Here is a 21,639-nt window from a genome sequence, read left to right as displayed (position 1 = left end):
TCTCTCTCTCTCTCTCTCACACACACACACACACCCAGCCCCTTGTCTTCTGGCAACAACAGTTAACTCGAACAAGGCTATCCAAAAATCATTATCCACTTCTGCTTTTCTTACCACCACCATTACAAGCATCACTCAATACCAAAAGAAAAAAAAAAAAAAAAACCTTGATTCCACACAATGCATGACCATGGAAAATGAAAGGCTGAGATATAGTGCACTGCATGCACTGCCAATGGTGATATTGTTAAAGTAAATTCATCATCCTGACATGTTCATAACACTCCGACACTGCTGTCTTATTACATCCCAGGCTGCCTAAGCTCGCAGCTCTGGGTGACACGCGGCACCGAGCAGAGCAACATCACTCCTTACGTCTTACCTCAATGCTCTGCCACATGCAGGTACGTGTTCCACACTGCCCGGGTGAGGAAAATGAAGTGCACGAGGACAAGGGCAAAGGGGTGTTGGTACCTGATTGAAACGGAAGCTCAATGGCTTTTCTCATCTGGGCGTTTCTGAGGAAATGCTCCTGAGCAAGGCCATCGACATCAGCTTTGCAAAAACTGATGAATAGACTGATCATTAAAACAAACAAACAAACAACAACAACAACAACAACAAAAACACGTCTATTTGAAGCAGAGGAGATTTCCCCAAATGATGCAATTATGAGTAGACAATAAGGACTCTCACCCTCTCAACACTGACGAGTTAAAAGTCCACACTGAGCCAGGGAAATCAAGTGTCAACAGAAGCTCATACATCCTCATCCCTGTACCTCTACCCCACACTTCTCCCAACCCTCACCAAAGACAACACAAAATAAAACAAACCCAGCAGTTTGTAAGTGATGACCATGCGATACTAGAGTGTACTTTGGAATGAGCAAAACCCATTGCCTTCGCATAGGTTACCAAAAACAGATCCTGTGACAACCACTGGTGTACAAGAAGTTTCCTTGGGAGTCACAGAAAGCTCTACCTCCAATGGGTGAGCAGGAATGAGAGAGGGAAGAGAAAGAAGCCAACAAAGGTGTTATGGCAAGCTAGCTACCACTGGGGGGTGACTGGAGTTTCAACCCATGGGGAAACTGGGAAACAGGATAAAATACACATGCTCAGGTCATCCTACTAGAGAAGCAAGCCCACCAGCCTTTGGCTGAGGACTGCTCCCTGGAACAGTGAGTTACTGGCATTTCTGGTCCAGCACTTCTGGTCAGCTTTGGACGGTGTCACTAACTCCAGCCTGCTAAATATGGGACAGCATTATCCCACGACATGTCCCCTGGGAATTGCAGATTAAGTTAGTGACGTGCATAATCGCTAATGTCAAACCCTCAAACCATGTCACAGAAGAAAAAAGTCTCTGCCAACAACAAAACCGAAGTACTATGCTAAGACTCAATATCCGAAAGACGGCTTCACTACGTCACAAGGTTATAGTTCTAGGTCGCTTGCTATGCACTTTGGGCATGAAAGGAAATGCTCATAGTGACTGTCCCCACTGGTTCTCATTTTGCATTAGAGCAAGTATACAGGGACACCTGGGTAGCTCAGTCAGTTAAGCATCTGCCTTCTGCTCCGGTCATGGTCCCAGGGTCCTGGGATCGAGCCCCGCATTGGGCTTCCTGCTCAGTGGGAAGCCTGCTTCTCCCTCTGCTCCTCACCCTGCTTGTGCTCTCTCTCTCTGACAAGTAAATAAAATCTTTAAAAAAGGAGAGCAAGTGTACAGGTTTTCGCCCATGTCTCTCAAGCAGCTCCATCCTCAGCTAGCCAAGTTTGCGTTGGCTGCCTGGGAAATTTTGAAGGAGATGAGGTTTCTTTAGCTTTCTCAGCCTCCTCCCTCTGGTTCTTTCCTCCTCTCCTGGAGCCCCTTCCTCCCCCAGATCTGTCAAAACCAGCTGTCAGGAAAGATTCGGATATGAGTCATTTATACCAAAGTATAAGTGTAACTTTTATTCATTCAACAGATATTTAATAATCCACTTGTTTTAGACCTGAGACTGTACTGGATGCTACCTATAGAAATATAACTGACAGTCCCTGTCTATACAGCGTGACAAGTACCAGGATTAAGATACACAGAATGGTATGAGAGCCCTCAGGAGTGGCTGCTAGGAAGTATTTCTTAAATTAATGACTCAGAGCCTTTGTCCCTTGTTAAATGCATTTCAAGCATCAGTGAGTAGCCAGAAAGGAGTGGAGAATGGAAGGAAGCCTCTTGCCTCAAATTCCTGAATCCCATGTTGTTGCTATAGAGAATTCAGGCACTTGGGCAGTTTTCTATTCCAACCTGGAGATAGCGCTGGCCCATCGCCACGGCCTGCAGAACACACTGAAAACTGAGCAGCAAGCAGCAATGTGTGCATCTGTTCGGAAGTCCTGCTGTGCATAAAGGATGTTTTTTAATTTGCTTGCACATTCCAGGAAAAAAAAAAGAGATTTCCTATTTATAGATGAATTCAACATTTGGATAATAATGCTTTCTTGGCTTATTATTCAGTGTGGAGATTTCCTCTGTGTTTCTAGCTACACCTGTTTTGGTCCCTCGTCCCTATATCTCACTTTAATGAATCAGAGCCAGAGCCCTAAGCAAAGTCTGTCTCACATTTCTTCATCTGTAAAAGGAAGTTAATAATTCCTTACAGAGAAGCTGGGCGGATTAAACAAAGTAATGTAAAGCACTTAGAAACCAATGTCTGAGGTTGAGAAGGTAATCAGTAATGTAGGGAGTTTAGGAAAACAGATTTAGGAGTTCATTTCTCCCAACAAGATCCAAACTTAGCTGAGAGATTATAACTAAATCTTAAGCTGCACTTTGGGGCGCCTGGGTGGCTCAGTCGTTAAGCATCTGCCTTCAGCTCAGGTCATGATCCCAGGGTCCTGGGATCGAGCCCTGCGTCGGGCTCCCTGCTTGGCAGGAAGCCTGCTTCTCCCTCTCCCTCTGCCACTCCCCCTGCTTGTGTTCCCTCTCTCACTGTGTCTCTCTCTGTCAAATAAATAACTAAAACCTTTTAAAAAAAATCTTAAGCTGCACTTGATAATAGTTATCAAATGCTTATTGATTTCATTTTTTTTAGATTTATTTATTTATTTATTTGTCAGAGAGAGAGAGAGAGAGCACAAGCAAGGGGAGTGGCAGGCAGAGGGAGAGGGAGAAGCAGGCTTCCCGCTGAGCAAGGAACCCGATGCGGGACTCGATCCCAGGACCCCAGCATCATGACCTGAGCTGAAGGCAGATGCTTAACCAACTGAGCAACCCAGGCATCCCTGCTTACTGATTTCAATAAGCAGGACATCATCAGAACCTGGGGGCTGCCACATTGGGTTATGCTCAAACACAACTAAGCAGAGGATCCCAGACCTTCAGCTTATACACACACACACACACACACACACACAATACCCATCCAACAAATACATCTTAATTCAATAAAGTTTATATGTCCTAAACAATATGACTGCACTCCTTTTCTTTGGCATAACTTGCAATGTCAGAATTATCTCCCAAACCAGGAGTCAGTAAACTTTCAATAAAAGTCCAGACAGGAAACATTTTTAGGCTTTACAAGCCAAGAAACAACGTCCTCAATTCTTTTTCTTTTTAATTTTACATTTAAAAATGTAAAAACCACTCATAGCTCAAGGACTAGACCTGGGCATAGAGTCTGTAATTTGTCAACCCTTGTACTAAAAAGATGAAACTAAGAGTTTCAGCTGTTGTATGCTTTATAAATTTCAATATGAATGAGAATACAATTCCTACCTAACAGACATCCTCACCAAACAGACCAGCAGGTGTATTATATAATCACTCACCTACAAAAGAAATAGTCTGTGAATCCTAATGTGGGCCCAACCCCTCAAACATACCAATTTTGACCCATCTACTGAAAACGACCCATCTACTATTGCCTAAAATTCCTCCATTCAAACTTCATTTTTTTAAATTTTATTCTTATGTTAATCCCCATACATTACATCATTAGTTTTAGATGAAGTGTTCCATGATTCATTGTTTGTGCACAACACCCAGTGCTCCATGCAGAACGTGCCCTCCTCAATACCCACCACCAGGCTAACCCATCCTCCCACCCCCTTCCCTCTAGAACCCTCAGTTTGTTTTTCAGAGTCCATCGTCTCTCATGGTTCGTCTACCCCTCCGATTTCCCCCGCTTCATTCTTCCCCTCCCGCTACCTTCTTCTTCTTCTTCTTTTTTTTTTTAACATATATTGCATTATTTGTTTCAGAGGTACAGATTTGAGATTCAACAGTCTTGCACAATTCACAGCGCTTACCAGAGCACACACCCTCCCCGGTGTCCATCACACAGTCACCCCATCCCTCCCACCCCACCCCCCACTCCAACAACACTCAGTTTGTTTCCTGCGATTAAGAATTCCTCATATCAGTGAGATCATATGATACATGTCTTTCTCTGTCAAACTTCATTTTTTTGCACTAAATAGATTCATTGTTTCAGAAACCACTTAGAGAGGTAGTACATTAAGTCGCTAAAACTTTAACAATAATTTATGTTCTCAAATGACTTTCTTCATGTGGGAATTTTGAATGATATATGAAAGAATACCAAAAGAAATGGAATAAACAAGTGGTCCTCAAAGAAATTTGGAATGTGTCCTAATTCCAGATCAGTTATTAAAAAAAGATTATAGGAGCACCTGGGTGGTTCAGTTAAGCATCCGATTCTTGATCTCAGCTCAGGTCTTGATTTCAGGGTCGTGAGTTCAAGCCCCACACTGGGCTCCAGGCTGGGCATGAAACCTACTTAAAAGTAAAAAATAATAAAATGGGCGGGGGGAATTGAAGGGAGAGATGAACCATGAGAGACTATGGACCTGAGAAACAAACAGGGTTTTAGAGGGGAGGGGGGAGGGGGGATTGGTTAGACCGGTGATGGGTATTAAGGAGGGCACGTACTGCATGGAGCACTGGGTGTTATACGAAAACAATGGATCGTGGATCACTACATCAAAAACTAATGATGTATTGTATGGTGACTAACATAACATAATAAAATTTTTAAAAATAATAATAAAATAAATAAATAATAATTAAAAAAAATATCAGAGATGGGGCAGTGTTATTCTGATGCATCTACGTTTTTCACCTAGTTTCCCTACTAGAAACAAAATAAGCTAGTGGTAGCACATACAGCCTCTGGAGACTGAGTCTGGTTCACACCAGCTGTATAACCTTGGGCAAGTCATTTAGTTCAATGAGCCTCAGTTTAATTATCTGAAAAAATGAGAATGATAATAGGATCTATCTCAGAGTGTTGATGTAAGAGTTAAATGAGATGAATATATGAAGAACACTTAGAATAGTTTTAGCACATAGAAGATTCACAGTAAGTGATAGCAATGACTGTTTTAACATTTCTCAAATTTTAGTGCAAAGAACAAATGTAGAATTTGTTAAAAATTCATACTCTCAGGGCACCTGGGTGGCTCAGTCAGTTAAGCGTCCAACTCTTGATTTCAGCTCAGGTCATGATCTCAGGGTTATGAGACTGAACCCCAAGTCGGGCTCTGTGCTGGGTATAGAGCGTGCTTAAGATTCTCTCTCTCCCTCTCCTTCTGTCCCTCTCCCCACTAAAAAAAATCCATACTCCCATCCCTAAAGATTTTGATTTAGAAGTTCTGGTGGGTGGGGTGGGGATCTGTATTTCAACAAGAATGTCAGATGATTCTAATGTCAGTGATGCAGACCATGTTTAAAAAAAATAACATCCTACAAAACTCATTAGTAGTGTGAGGAGTTGGAATAGTGGTTACATGAGAGGACATGGGAGAGGCTAATGATTAGGGGGAGCTCAAGGGGACTGAAGAGGTGCAGGTAATGGTCTATGTCTTAGCCCAGGTGTTGGTTACACAGGTATGTTCACCTTGTGATAATTTATCAAGATGCACACTTATGATTTATGTGCTTTTCTGTATGTAAGATTTTTCTTCAATAAAAAAATAAAAACCAAACAACAAACAACAAAATAAAACCAGTGTCCTGTATCAGTGGTTCTCATTCCTGACTGAACAATGAACTCAGTTTGAGAATTTTAACAAACATCAATGTCCAGACCTCAATTCTCAGAAATTCTGATTTAATTGATCTAGGGTGGGACCCAGCCATCAGTACATTTTAGAAGCTCCTCAGATGAGTCTATCCTTTACAGCCATGGTTGAGAACCCCTGCCCTTACCAATGTTCTCAAACCCCGGCATGCATCAGGCTCACCTGAGGGCTTATTAAAACACCAATGACTGCACCCTACTTCCAGAGTTTCTGATTCAGTGGAAGCCAGGATGAGGGCCTGAGAATTTGCATTTCTCAGTTTTTTTGTTTTTTTTTTTTAAAGATTTTATTTATTTATTTGAGAGAGAGCACATGAGGGGGGTTAGGGTCAGAGGGAGAAGCAGACTCCCTGCTGAGCAGGGAGCCCGATGTGGGACTCGATCCAGGGACTCGTGGATCATGACCTGAGCCGAAGGCAGTCGCTTAACCAACTGAGCCACCCAGGCGCCCTGCATTTCTCAGTTTTTAAGAAATGCTGATTCTGCTGGTCCACACCAATGGTGATTTCTTTACAAAGTCAAACCTCTGGCATCAAACCCCTCTTGTCTTCATTTACCTAATATTCTTCAATCAATAAAAAGTTAATGTTCCTCAGATATTAAAAATCTATAACCCAGGAATTGGACTATTGTAGTTATGGAATACAGGCAGTTTTGACATTGTAACTTTTGGTCATATTAGAAAGTACATTCTTTCATTGAAATAGCCACATATTTTTTTTTAAGATTTTATTTATTTATTTGTGAAAGAGAGAGAGAATGAGCGTGCACAAGCAGGGGGAGCGGCAGGCAGAGGGAGAAGCAGGCTCCCTGCTGAGCAAGGAACCTAATGTGGGACTTGATCCCAGGACCCTGGGATCATGACCTGAGCCAAAGGCAGATGCTTAACCAACTGAGCCACCCAGGTTTCCCGAAATATCCACCTAGTCTTTAAACAAACATTTCCTGAGCCCCTACAATGTAGTAGACACAGAGCTATGTGCAGATCTTGTTTTCAAGAAGTCCTCAAACTAGAACAGAACTCCTGAATCTCATACATAAAGGAACTAATATTCATGCTGATTTTTTATTGCAAGATTGCCTCCTGGATTAATACTTGGAATGGTTCTCTCTTTCTGTAAGTGGGCACCAGAAGAATATAGAGGTCCTTGAGAAAGGACTATGGTTCTCTCAAAAGAAGACTGTGCACATCTCAGTGTAAATCTAAGGGATGTTTTTCTTATATATTTTTTAAGAGCTCCCAATACATTAGCCCTTGATGCTCCAGTAAGAACTTTATTTTTTACCAGAGAAAGAGATTCCTTTGTGACAAATCTGATGACAACCTTAAAGATCACTTTACAGTTATAGCCTCAGATAATACAATGCAGAATTATCCTCAGTAGCATCACAAGCATAACCCTGGACCATCACTCAAAACTGATTTACTCCTAAGGACTTGGTTCTGCATATTTTCATTCCCCCATGCCCTTTCTTTGTTTATGTTACTTAAATTCTATTGGGAACAAAGGCCTTGACATTGGACTGCAGAGCCCATGTAAAATGTCTATGCTATCGTATTTGTCAGCTCTCAAGGCATGTAGAATAATTGAAGTCCATTTGTAAAGCTTTCTATAGCTCACTAGCAGGAACATCAACTGACAATCTCAACAAAAATATAAGGAATGAAAATTCTTACAAAACTTTATTCACCATGAATTTTTCTACATTTCTAAAGACTTTTCTGTAAAACAGAAAGCTTTGGTTTAATGTCAGTTAATACTACGGCAATAAAACACATCACCTACTATCCTTGATGGCTACAGTCTTAGTTTCAGAGAAACATTTGCTCTACCTTATACCTGGCATCTCATTATCTCTTTTAACAGAATTAATGTTACATGAAATCCTATGTGATCTGCACCCACCTTTATGAAATAATTGGTATTTAGTTCAGCAGAATTAAATCCAACAATATGTAAAAAGAGTAAAATACCATGATCAAATAGCATCCCAGAAATGGCTTTTTGTTTGTCCCAGAAATGAGAAGTTTAACATTAGAAAACCAATCAATGTAATTCACTATATTAGCAAAAAAAATAAATGAATACAATATGACCATCTCATTTTTTGACAAAAATCAAAATCCATTCATGTTAAACTCTCAGCAAGCTGGGAATAGAATGAAACTTCTTCAGCTGATATAGAAAAACCTATAGTTAACACACTTACTGGCGAAAGACTGGATACTTTCCCTCCAAAATCAGAAACAAGAATTCCTAGGGCACCTAGGGGGCTCAGTTAGTTAAGCATCCAACTCTTGGTTTCAGCTCAGGTCATGATCTCAGGGTCATGGAATCAAGCCCTACGTCGGGCTCTGTGCTCAGCGCGGAGTCTGCTTCATGTTCTCTCTCCCTCTCCCTCCTGCTCACTCTCTCTCTCCCCCAAATAAATAAATAAATAAATAAATAAATAAATAAATAAAATCTTTAAAAAGAAAAAAAAAGAAACAAGAATTCCTTCTCTCACCACTTATTAAATATTTTGCTAAAAGTCCTAGCCAATGCAATAAGGTAAAAATATTTTTAAAAAAGGAAATAAAAGCATGCAGATTGGGAAAAAAAGAAATGCAATTGCCATTATTAATAGACATAATACGCTCATATACATAGAAAATCCTGAGGAATCTAGATAAAAGCTACTAGAAATAATAAGTGAATTTAGGAAGATAGCAGGATACAATGGCAATACTGAAAAATCAATTGTATTTTTATATCCTAGAAATAATTAGAAATTAGAGTTAAAAAGCAATATCACTTATAACAGAATCAAAAATATTAAATACTTATGGACCATTATTTTAAAATGTGTGCAAGGCCTACACTGAAAACAATAAAACATTGCTGAGACAAAATACCTGAAACATATCATCTGCATGCATGGTCAGAAGACTCAATACTGATAAGATGTCAATTCTCTCTAAATTGATCTATAGGTTCCTCATAATATCAATCAAAATCCCAGCAGATTTCACTGTATAAACTGACAGGCAGGCTCTAAAATGTATATGGAAATGTAAAGAACTCAGAATAGCCAAAAAATTTTTGAAAAAGAAGAACAAAGCATCCATGCTACCTGATTTAAAATTTTAATATAATGTTATAGTAATTGGAGTGGTGCTGGCAAAAAAACAGACATACAGATCAATGGAACAGAATAGAGAGTACCAAAAAATACCCATCCATATATGGCCAATCTATGTTCAATAACAAATGGTGCTTGGATACCCACATGGGAAAGAGTGAACCTTAATCTTCACTAGTCACAGAAATTAATTTGAAATGGATCATAAACCAAAACACAAAATATTCTAGAAGAAAATATTCAAAATGCATATATCTGACATAAAGGACTTACCTCCAAAATATATAAGAACTCTTATAACTCAATAAAAAGAAGATAAATAAACCAGCTGAAATGGGCAGAATATTTGAACAGAAATTTCACAAAAGGAGATGCATGGAATGCCAAAATCCATTTGTAAAGATGCTCCATGTCTTTAGTCACAAAGGAAATGCAATTAACACCACAATGAGATACCACTAATTCCCTACTCAAATGGCTGAAATTTTTAAAACTGACAATATTAAATATACGTTAGGATGTGGAACATCTGGAATTCTCAGACATTGCTGTTAGAAATGTACAGCCACTTTGATAAACTGACAATTTCTTAGAAAGTTTAACATACACTGACCATGTGACTCAGGAATTCCTCTCCCAAAAACCTCTTGAATAGGAAACATAGGTACACACTCATTTTTAAAAATTGTTACATGGATGTTTATAGCAGCTTTATCCATAATAGCCAAAAACTGAAAACAACCCAAATGGAACTTAAAAAAAAAAAAAAAAACTGTTCCATGCAACAACATAGTTGAATCTCTAAAACACTACTCTGGAAAAAAGCAAAACAAAACAAAAAAACTAGTGTAAAAGAGTGCCTACTACATAAGTCCATTCTCATGAAACTCTACAGAAGACAAATTTAATCTATAATGATAGAAAGCAGATCAGTGGTTGCCTAGAACCGAAGTGGGCAGATGGGACTGATTTGGAAGGAGCTCATGGGGACCATTCGGGCAGATGGAAATGTATACATTTGTCAAAACTTATGGAAGCATTGCATCTTATGTAAATTATATTTCAATAAAGCTCATTTTTAAATTAAAAAGTTAGCACTTTTTACGTCTCTGAACACATTTGACACTATTGGTATAAAGAGGCAATGAACATAAAGCATCAAATAAGAAGAGCTACCACCGGCTATTTACTGGGTGTCAGAATCTACGCTCAGCATTTTAAAAGTATTTTCTAGTAAAACCAATGTCTTAAGGTTTGTTTCTGTTCCCACTTTACAGATGAAGAAAATGAGGCTTAGGAAAGTCAACAGTTACTAAGTGGTGGGGTGGGCTTGGAAAGTCAAATCCATCTATCTCCAAAGTAACCCGTGCTCCCAGAATTCACACCACGCTTTCTCAGAAAGGAGAAGGACATTGCATCTCTGAGGAGCCCCAAGGGTCATTACAGTAAAATGCTCTAAACAAGATGCCAACCAAGAAGAAAATACATGGATTTGTCACCTGGGCAGAACAAGAATAGAATAATAAACAAACAAGAAGCTTTGCAGGGTCCACTAATGTCAACAGACCATCAAGTCTGAACTGACAGGCAGCAAATGTAATTATGGCAGCAGGAAAATTCCAGTTTAAAATATTACATTAATCTCAAAAGTACAAGGGTCCTTGTTATCATTCTTATTTGAGAAGAGAAATTAACTTACAAAGAAAGGCAGACATTTTCAAGGAATAAAAATATGTATCTATCTTCTCACACTTTTTCTTGTCTTATTTACCAGAATGCTTATGTTCCTAGCTTACACTGTTTTATAAGTAAAGGCTTTCAAATTTTTAGGAATGGAGAGTGTTATATTAAATAAATAGATCCAGCTCCAAAACATAAAGAAATGGAAAACAACCTAATTAATTCTAGAAAAGCAAATATAGCCCTAATGCCAAAATCTTACAGAAATAGCACAACATTTTTAAAGGGAAAGAGGAAAAGAAGGGGAGAGGGAAAGAAAGGAGACTTTTGAAAATGTTCAATTAAGAGTGTAAGTGAAATTACAAATAAAATGTTTGCAAATAGAATTCAACAAAATATCTTCTAAGGCAACCAAATAGAATTAAACAGGGAAAGTAAGAATGGCCCAATCCTGAGAAATTTATTAATATAATATAACAAAAAGCTAAACAAAAAAATCCATAAGATAATGCTCCATTTAATCATCTGCCCCAACTTGTCATCTATTTTTTATCTTCATATACGAATAATTGGAAGCTGTTCAAATTCTTTCAATAAGAAAAAAATACAAATTTATACAAAGGATCAAACATACATTTATAACATCATTACATCAACAAATAAAAATCACCAGATGCCAGAAAGGCATTTGATGAAATTAACCTCCATTCCTGATTTTGTAATAGCTTAAAAATAAGAAAGAAAAGAGGGGAAACTTTAACAGACCCAGGGTCAACTAACACCACTACTGACCTCATCTATACAAAGCACAGCACCTGGTACATGATAAGCACCCAATAAATAGAAGCTATTTTTTATATCAAACCATCAACCAGCTTCAGGCTTAAGAGAAATTCTACAGGCATAATATTAAAATTAAGCACAGGGGCTCCTGGGTGGCTCAGTCAGCTGAGTGCCCCACTCTTGGTTTCTGCTCATGATCTCATGAGTCCTGGAATCAAGCCCTGGGTCCCAGGCTCTGCACTCAGTGGGGAGTTGGCTTGGGAATTCTCTCCTGCCCCTCTCCCTGCTCTCTTTCTCTCTCTCAAATAAATAAAAGCTTTAAAAAAAATAAAGCACAAAGCAAGGAAGCTTTCTATCACCTATATTTCATCTTATTTATTTTTTAAAAATAAAAATAATAAATGCAGGAAAGAAAAAGACAAAATTATCATTTTTTGCAGATGAGTGACCACCTTGATATCCAAAGAGAAAATTCTAAAAACTAGTAGAACTAAGAAAAGAGTTTAGGAAAATGGCCAGATACAACATAAGTATTTCTTTAAATCAACAACATTCCTAATACTAGTCCATTAGATAATATAATTTTAAAATACATTTTGTTTACTATAGAAATAACAAAAATTAAAAAGGGAAAATTTCCATGAGAAATATGCATAGTATGAAAAAACACAAACCTTTACTTATAGAATAAGATTTAAATAAGAATGGGAAAATTATTGTAAAAATATCAAAACTTCCAAAATTTATATTTGTATTTAAAATTCCAACAGGATTATGAAGACTTTAAATATTCTAAAATTCATCAGAAAGGGTAAGCAGGTAAGAATATCAAATAAAAAGGCATAAAAGAAATGTTATTAGTCAGTTACTGATCTTAATACATGTGAGCTCTCAATAAATATGTGCTGAATCAACTATAAAATTAAGGTAGGTAAAATCATGTAATACATAAGCAAATAAGTAAAAGGCACACATGCCCAGATTCAAATAAAAAACTCAGAATTGGACCTTATCTAATTTTTGGTACCAATTTTTGGTACTTAAAAATTGAAAGTATGATATTGGAGTAATCATAAAACAGCAGAGAGGGGAAGAATTATTTAATAAATGTTGAGGAAATGTGATAAAAAATTGAAAAACAAGGGGCACCTGGGTGGCTCAGTCTGTTGAGCATCTGACTCCTGGTTTCAGCTTGGGTCATGATCTTGGGGTTGTGGGACTGAGCCCCATGTTGGACTCCATGTGCAGCATGGAGTCTGCTTGAGAGTCTCTTCTTCTCCCTCTGCCCCTCCTCTCTCTCTCTCTCAAGTAAAATGAATAAATAAAATCTTTTTTAAAAAAATTTTTAATAAAAAGAATTGAAAAACAAACCAGAGAACTTCCTTTCTTGCCATAACTAAAAAATGTCCAGATGGGTCAAAAAGTTAAGTAGTTAAAACTCATAGCAGAGAAAAGCTATAAACCCTCTGGAGGGAGAAAGAATTCCTAAGCTCAAAAGCAACAGAAGAAACTAAAGATCAATACCTTTATAACCCAAAACTTTGGAAATTTCTCCATGTTAATAAAAAAAAATCAACATTAAAAGGCATACATCGTGGGGCACCTGGGTGGCTCAGTCGTTGAGCATCTGCCTTCGGCTCAGGTCATGATCTCAGGGTCCTGGGATTGAGCCCGCATTGGGCTCCCTGCTCAGTGGGGACCTGCTTCTCCCTCTCCCACTCCCCCTGCTTGTGTTCCCTTTCTCGCGGTCTCTCTCTGTCAAATAAATAAATAAAATCTTTAAAAAAAAAAAAAAGGCATACATTGAGAAAAAAATTAGGTTATATAGTAGATAAATTATCCTTCTCATTACAATTTACAGGGTTCATATATACAACAAGGGGAAACTCACAACTCTGATAGCCTAATAATATAAATAGACAATCCACAAAAGAAAATGCAACTAGTAAACAAATATGGGGAAACATTCCAATAGAAATTTAAGAAATGCAAAATAAAACCACAGGGAAGTGCTATTTTTCTCATGATATTAGCAAGTACTTTGTTGAATGATAATATTCTACTCTGGCACTGGTGTTGTGAACCTGGTATTTTTACACCAGGTTTCAACCTTTTGACCTTGTCGAAAATGTAAATTGGCACAACCATTTTGAAAGCAATTTGAAAATATTTTTTCATAGGCCTTAAGTTCATTCATAGCTTTTGATCCAATAATTCCATTTTGAAAAATTTATCTTCAAGAAATAAATATGGGGAAAGCTTTATGTGTGAAGATATTCACTGGAGTATTACTTATAATAGCTAAAATTGGAAGAAAACCCTTAAATATCCAATAATAATGAAAAACCTAAGTAAACTAAAATCCTGAGTAAATTATACCCACTAAATGGAATAATAAGTAGGTGTTTCAAGTGACAGATAAAACTATTAAACACGTTATCTCTGGAAAGTAAAACTATAAAGAATTTTTATTTTGCTCTTAATGCATTCCTTAAGGTTTGAATTTTTTATTTCTTTCATATTATAATGAGAAGAAAGATATGAAGATATTTCCATTTTGAAAAAACATAGTTGAAATGATGGTTACAAAAATTATAATAATAACATGGAAGCTTGCTCATTATCCTTGGGGAAAAAAAGATCTGGAATGAAATACCCATAAATGCTAATAGTGGATATGTTTATTGATGAGAATATGGGATGATTTTTTGCCTGTTTTCCAAATTATCTTTATTCAACAAACATTTATTGAGATCTTAAGTTAAAGGTCCTGAACTATGACAAAGATGTAAAAGGCACTGCCATGCTGTTCATTAATACACCTGACCTATTTTTATAATATGCAGGATAGACATTTTCTCCCCGCAAAAGAATTCTCAGGGAAAATAGTGTAATGCATCACAAAACAATCCATTAAGAGTTTATTATTATACAAACTTCTGTGGCATAAAACTATAACATCCATTTTTCAAACACATATAAGAAAGTACTATTAAGACTTAATAATTTGGTTTACAATAACAACTTCTAAACTTCCAAATCTATCAAATATGAGAAAAGAGAGGGGTGCCTCAGTGGCTCAGTTAAGTGTCTGAATCTCCATTTTGGCTCAGGTCATAATCTCAGGGTCATGAGATGGAGCCTGGTGGGTGTGGAGCCTGCTTAGGATTCTCTCTCCCTCTCCCTCTGCCCCTCCCACCTCTAAAAACAAACAAAAAAATATGAGAAAAGAGAGATAGAAATTTCTTTACTGTTTCCTCAGATCCCTGAGATTATTTAACACCTTGTTTCAAAAGCACAGAAATAAAGAGTGAAAAGTTTACAGAGGGAGGCAGAGCAAGATGGCAGAGGAGTAGGAGACCTGGATTTCGCCTGGTTCCAGGAATTCAGCTGGATAGGGATCAAGCCATTCTGAACACCTACAAACTCAACAGGAGATCGAAGAAAAGAAGAGCAGCAACTCTCTGAACAGAAAAGCGACCACTTTCTGGAAGGTAGGATGTGCAGAGAAGTGAATCCAAGGCGATATTCGGGAAGATAGACGGCGGGGGAGGGGGCCTCTGTCGGCTGCTTCTGGCAAGTGATAGAGCTGCAGAGCACAAAATCAGAACTTTTAGAAGTCGGCTCCGCTGAGGGACATCGCTCCAGTGGCTAAGTGGGGGGTGGGACCCTCGCGGGACAGTGTGGTCTCAGGACCCTCGGGGTCACAGGAAGACCAGGGGTGCCTGAGTGCAGCAGAGTTCCCAGGTATCAGAGCAGGGAAGCCAGCTGCAGAGACGGAGCCAAGGCGCGGGCTCTCAGCTCAGGGTTTCCATAAACCGTGATCCGCGGCACAGTCGGGCCACTGCTCTCCAGCAGGGACCCAACAAGTGGCAGATCCGGGGAGACTCCCCTTCCTCCCTGGGAGGAGCGGCACGGGAGCAAACTGCAGGGATCTGCTGGGTTTGGAGACTCCACACCGGGTCGTGTGCCAGAGATAGAAACACTCGGTCACAGGCCGGGTGAGCACGGAGTGCGGCCAGAGACCAGGGAGATGGGAGTGACTAACTGCTTTTCTCTGGGGGCTCACTGAGCACTGGGGCCCTGAGTTCTCGACTCCTCCAGGGCGGAGATTGGGAGGCCGCCATTTTCACTCTCGTCCTCCAAAGCTGTATGGAGAGCTTGCAGGGAACAGAAGCTCCCGAGAGCAAACCCGAGCAGATTACTTAGCCCGGACCCAGCAAGGGCGGGGCAATTCCGCCTCCTGCAAAGACATCTGAGAACCACAGCAACAGGCTCCTCCCCCAGAAGATCAGCAAGAACAGCCAGCCAAGACCAAGTTTACCGATCAATGAGAACAGCAGAACTCCAGCGCTAGCGGAATACTGCACATAGAATTCATGGCTTTTTCCCCAGGATTCTTTAGTCTTTCAAAGTTAATTTTTTTTTAACTGTCTTTTCTTTTTGTTTTTGAATTTTTCTTTTTCCATTTTTCAACCAACATCTTATCAATCCCTTTTTTAAAAAATATTTTTTATTTTTCATTTTTAGAGTCATATTCTATCCCTTCATAGTAGTTACCCTTATTTTTGGTATATATATATATATCTTGTTCTCTCTTTAAAATTTTGGGATACAGTTTCTTCTAACAGATCAAAATATACCCTAAATCTCTACTGTATGTCTTTGTTCTAGTCTCCTGCCTGATCATTCTCTCCCTTTTTTTTTTAATCCTCTTCTTTCTTTTTTCAACCAACCTCTTATCTTATCAATTCCTTTTATAAAATCTTTTATAATTTTCATCTTTACAGTCATATTCCATCCCTTCATCGTATTAACCCTTATTTTTGTACATATATAAGTTTTTCTTTCTTTAAAATTTTAGGAGGTACTTTCTTCTAACAGACCAAAATACGCCCAAAATCTAGTGTGTGGCACTGATCTATGCACCAGCCTGATCATATTTGATCATATTCTGTTTTTTTGTTTTGTTTTGTTTTTGTTTGTTTTTATCTTTTTCTTTTTCTTTCCTTTTTTTCTTTTTCTTTTTTCTTTCTTTCCCTTTCTTTTCCACCAGTTTCAGGTCTTTTCTGATTTGTTTAGTGTATATTTTCTGGGTACGTTGTTACCCTGTTAGCATTTTGTTCTCTCATTCATCTATTCTCCTCTGGACAAAATGACAAGACGGAAAAAATCACCTCAACAAAAAGAACAAGAGGCAGTACTGACTGCCAAGGACCTAATCAATACAGACATTAGTATGACGTCAGAACTAGAGTTCAGAATGATGATTTTAAAGATACTAGCTGGGCTTGAAAAAAGCATGGAAGTTATCAGAGAAACCCTTTCTGGAGAAATAAAAGAACTAAAATCTAATCAAGTCGAAATCAAAAAGGCTATTAATGAGGGGCAATCAAAAATGGAGGCTCTAACTGCTAGGATAAATGAGGCAAAAGAGAGAATTAGTGATATAGAAGACCAAATGATGGAAAATAAAGAAGTTGAAAAAAAGAGAGCTAAACAACTACTGGATCACAAGGGCAGAATTCGAGAGATAAGCAACACCATAAGATGAAACAACATTAGAATAATTGGGATCCCAGAAGAAGAAGAAAGAGAGAGGGGGGCAGAAGGTGTATTGGAGCAAATTATAGCAGAGAACTTCCCTAATTTGGGGAAGGAAACAGGCATCAAAATCCAGGAGGCACAGAGAACCCCCCTCAAAATCAATAAAAATAAGTCAACACCCCAACATCTAATAGTAAAACTTACGAGTCTCAGAGACAAAGAGAAAATCCTGAAAGCAGCTCGGGAGAAGAGATATGTAATCTACAATGGTAGAAACATTAGATTGGCAACAGACCTATCCACAGAGACCTAGCAGGCCAGAAAGGACTGGCAGGATATATTCAGAGCACTAAATGAGAAAAATATGCAGCCAAGAATACTATATCAGCTAGGCTGTCATTGAAAATAAAAGGAGACTTAAAAAGCTTCCAGGACAAACAAAAACTAAAGCAATTTGCAAACACGAAACCAGCCCTACAAGAACTATTGAAAGGGGTCCTCTAAGCAAAGAGAGAGCCTAAAAGCAACATAGACCAGAAAGGAACACAGACAATATACAGTAACAGTCAACTTACAGGCAATACAATGGCACTAAATTCATATCTTTCAATAGTTACCCTGAATGTAAATGGGCCAAATGCCCCAATCAAAAGACACAGGGAATCAGACTGGATAAAAAAAAACAAGACCCATCGATATGCTGCCTGCAAGAGACTAATTTTAGACCCAAAGACACCCCCAGATTGAAAGTGAAGGGGTGGAAAACCATTTACCATGCTAATGGACACCAAAAGAAAGCTGGGGTGGCAATCCTTATATCAGACAAATTAGATTTTAAACCAAAGACTATAATAAGAGATGAGGAAGGACACTATATCCTACTTAAAGGGTCTATCCAACAAGAAGACCTAACAATTGTAAATATCTATGCCCCTAACATGGGAGCAGCCAATTATATAAGCCAATTAATAATAAAAGCAAAGAAACACATCAACAACAATACAATAATAGTGGAGGACTTTAACACCCCCTCACTGAAATGGACAGATCATCTAAGCACAAGTTCAACAAGGAAATAAAGACTTTAAATGACACACTGGACCAAATGGACTTCACAGATATGTTCAGAACATTCCATCCCGAAGCAACAGAATACACATTCTTCTCTAGTGCCCATGGAACATTCTCCAGAATAGATCACATCCTAGGTCACAAATCAGGTCTCACCTGGTACCAAAAGATTGGGATCATTCCCTGCATATTTTCAGACCACAATGCTTTGAAACTAGAACTCAATTGCAAGAGGAAAGTCAGAAAGAACTCAAATACATGGAGGCTAAAGAGCATCCTACTAAAGAATGAATGGGTCAACCAGGAAATCAAAGAATTTTTAAAAATTCATGGAAACAAATGAAAATGAAAACACAACTGTTCAAAATCTTTGGGATACAGCAAAGGCGGTCCTAAGAGGATAGTATATAGCAATACAAGCCTTTCTCAAGAAATGAGAAAGGTCTCAAGTACACAACCTAACCCTACACCTAAAGGAGCTGGAGAAAGAACAGCAAATAAAGCCTAAACCCAGCAGGAAAAGAGAAATAATAAAGATCAGAGCAGAAATCAATGAAATAGAAACCAAAAGAACAGTAGAACAGATCAACAAAACGAGGAGCTGGTTCTTTGAGTGAATTAATAAGATTGATAAACCCCTGGCCAGACTTATCAAAAAGAAAAGAGAAATGACCTAAATAAATAAAATCATGAATGAAAGAGGAGAGATCACAACCAACACCAAAGAAATACAATCTATTATAAGAACATATTATGAGCAACAATATGCCAGCAAATTAGATAATCTGGAAGAAATGGATGCATTCCTAGAGAAGTATCAACTACCAAAACTGAACCAGGAAGCAATAGAAAACCTGAACAGACCTATAACCATTAAGGAAATTGAAGCAGTAATCAAAAATCTCCCAACAAACAAAAGCCCAGGGCCAGATGGCTTCCCAGGGGAATTCTACCAAACATTTACAGAAGAATTAATACCTATTCTTCTGAAACTGTTCCAAAAAAATAGAAATGGAAGGAAAACTTCCAAACTCATTTTATGAGGCCACCATTACCTTGATCCCCAAACCAAAGACCCCATCAAAAAGGAGAATTACAGACCAATATCCTTGATGAACATGGATGCAAAAATTCTCACCAAAATACTAGTCAATAGGCTTTTCCTATAGGAGCCGCCGGATTGAGAGGAGCGTGGCCCTCTCCTCTCCCCGCGATGGCGTGTGCTCGTCCATTAATATCTGTGTACTCCGAAAAGGGGGAATCATCTGGCAAAAATGTTACTTTGCCTGCTGTGTTCAAGGCTCCCATTCGACCTGATATCGTGAACTTTGTTCACACCAACTTGCACAAAAACAACAGACAGCCATATGCTGTCAGTGAATTAGCAGGTCATCAAACCAGTGCTGAATCTTGGGGTACTGGCAGAGCTGTGGCTCGAATTCCCAGAGTTCGAGGCGGAGGGACGCACCGTTCTGGCCAGGGTGCTTTTGGAAATATGTGTCGTGGGGGCCGCATGTTTGCACCAACCAAAACCTGGCGCCGTTGGCATCGCAGAGTGAACACAACACAGAAGCGATATGTCATCTGCTCTGCCCTGGCCGCCTCAGCCTTACCCGCACTGGTCATGTCTAAAGGTCATCGTATTGAGGAAGTTCCTGAACTTCCTTTGGTGGTTGAAGATAAAGTTGAAGGCTACAAGAAGACCAAGGAGGCTGTTCTGCTTCTTAAGAAACTTAAAGCCTGGAATGATATCAAAAAGATCTATGCCTCTCAGCGAATGAGAGCTGGCAAGGGCAAAATGAGAAACCGTCGTCATATCCAGCGCAGGGGACCCTGCATCATCTACAATGAAGACAATGGTATCATCAAGGCCTTCAGAAACATCCCTGGAATTACTTTACTTAATGTGAGCAAACTGAACATTTTGAAACTTGCTCCTGGTGGGCATGTGGGACGTTTCTGCATTTGGACTGAAAGTGCTTTCCGCAAGTTAGATGATCTGTATGGCACTTGGCGTAAGGCTGCCTCCCTCAAGAGTAACTACAACCTTCCCATGCATAAGATGCTTAATACAGATCTTAGCAGAATCTTGAAAAGTCCAGAGATCCAAAGAGCCCTCCGAGCACCACGCAAGAAGATTCATCGCAGAGTTCTGAAGAAGAATCCACTGAAGAACCTGAGAATCATGTTGAAGCTAAACCCATATGCAAAGACCATGCGCCGGAATACCATTCTTCACCAGGCCAAGAATCACAAACTCCGAATGGATAAGGCAGCAGCAGCCTTAGAAGCCAAATCAGATGAGAAGGGGGTTCCAAGCAAGCCTGTGGTAGGGAAGAAAGGAAAGAAGGCTATTGGTGTGAAGAAGCAGAAGAAACCTGTGGTGGGGAAAAAGGCTGCAGCTACCAAGAAACCAGCAGCTGAGAAGAAGCCTGCAGAAAAGAAACCCACTGCGGAGAAGCCTACTGCCTAAAAACTTAGGTTTATTCTATAAAAGTCAAATCATTTTGGACAGCTAATTTTGAATAAAGACCCAATCACGGCCAGTGGGGGGGGAAAAAAAAATACTAGTCAATAGGATCCAACAGTACAATAAAAAGATTATTCACCACGACCAAGTGGCTGGGCTGCAAGGTTGGTTCAACATCCACAAATCAATTAATGTGATACAATACATTAATAAAAGAAAGAACAAGAACCATATGATCCTCTCAACAGATGCAGAAAAAGCATTTGACAAAGTACAGCATCCTTTCTTGATCAAAATTCTTCAGAGTATAGGGATAGAGGGTACATACCTCAATATCATAAAAGCCATCTATGAAAAACCCACAGTGAATGGGCGCCTGGGTGGCTCAGTTGGTTAAGCAACTGCCTTCAGCTCAGGTCATGATCCTGGAGTCCGAGGATCGAGTCCCGCATCGGGCTCCCTGCTCGGCAGGGAGTCTGCTTCTCCCTCTGACCCTCCCCCCTCTCGTGCTCTCTCTCTCTCAAATAAATAAATAAAATCTTTAAAAAAAAAAAAAAGAAAAGAAAAACCCACAGTGAATATCATTCTCAATGGGGAAAAACTGAGAGCTCTCCCCCTAAGGTCAGGAACACGGCAGGGATGTCCACTATCACCACTGTTATTCAACACAGTACTAGAAGTCCTAGCCACAGCAATCAGACAACAAAAAGAAATAAAAGGCATCCAAATCCACAAAGAAGAAGTCAAACTCTCACTGTTTGCAGATGATATGATACTTTATGTGGAAAACCCAAAAGACTCCACCCCAAAACTGCTAGCACTCATACAGGAATTCAGTAAAGTGGCAGGATATAAAATCAATGCGCAGAAA

The 21,639-nt window shown here is 39.1% G+C and overlaps 1 protein-coding gene across 1 annotated transcript; it reads left to right on the top strand.

The window, feature by feature from the left end:
• Nucleotides 1-19,459: 19,459 nt before the first annotated feature.
• Nucleotides 19,460-20,847, top strand: LOC118010401 (60S ribosomal protein L4-like). The gene has a single exon (XM_035004686.1). It carries the CDS (start codon nt 19,512-19,514, stop codon nt 20,769-20,771), a length of 1,260 nt encoding a protein of 419 aa, XP_034860577.1. The 5' UTR covers nt 19,460-19,511; the 3' UTR covers nt 20,772-20,847.
• Nucleotides 20,848-21,639: the final 792 nt, after the last annotated feature.

This window comes from Mirounga leonina, unplaced genomic scaffold, assembly GCF_011800145.1.
Source record: "Mirounga leonina isolate KUSES-001 unplaced genomic scaffold, KU_Mleo_1.0 Mir_129, whole genome shotgun sequence".
Lineage (NCBI taxonomy): Eukaryota > Metazoa > Chordata > Mammalia > Carnivora > Phocidae > Mirounga > Mirounga leonina.
The sequence above is the reverse complement of the archived record's forward strand: the minus strand, read 5'-3'. Positions and strand labels throughout refer to the sequence as shown.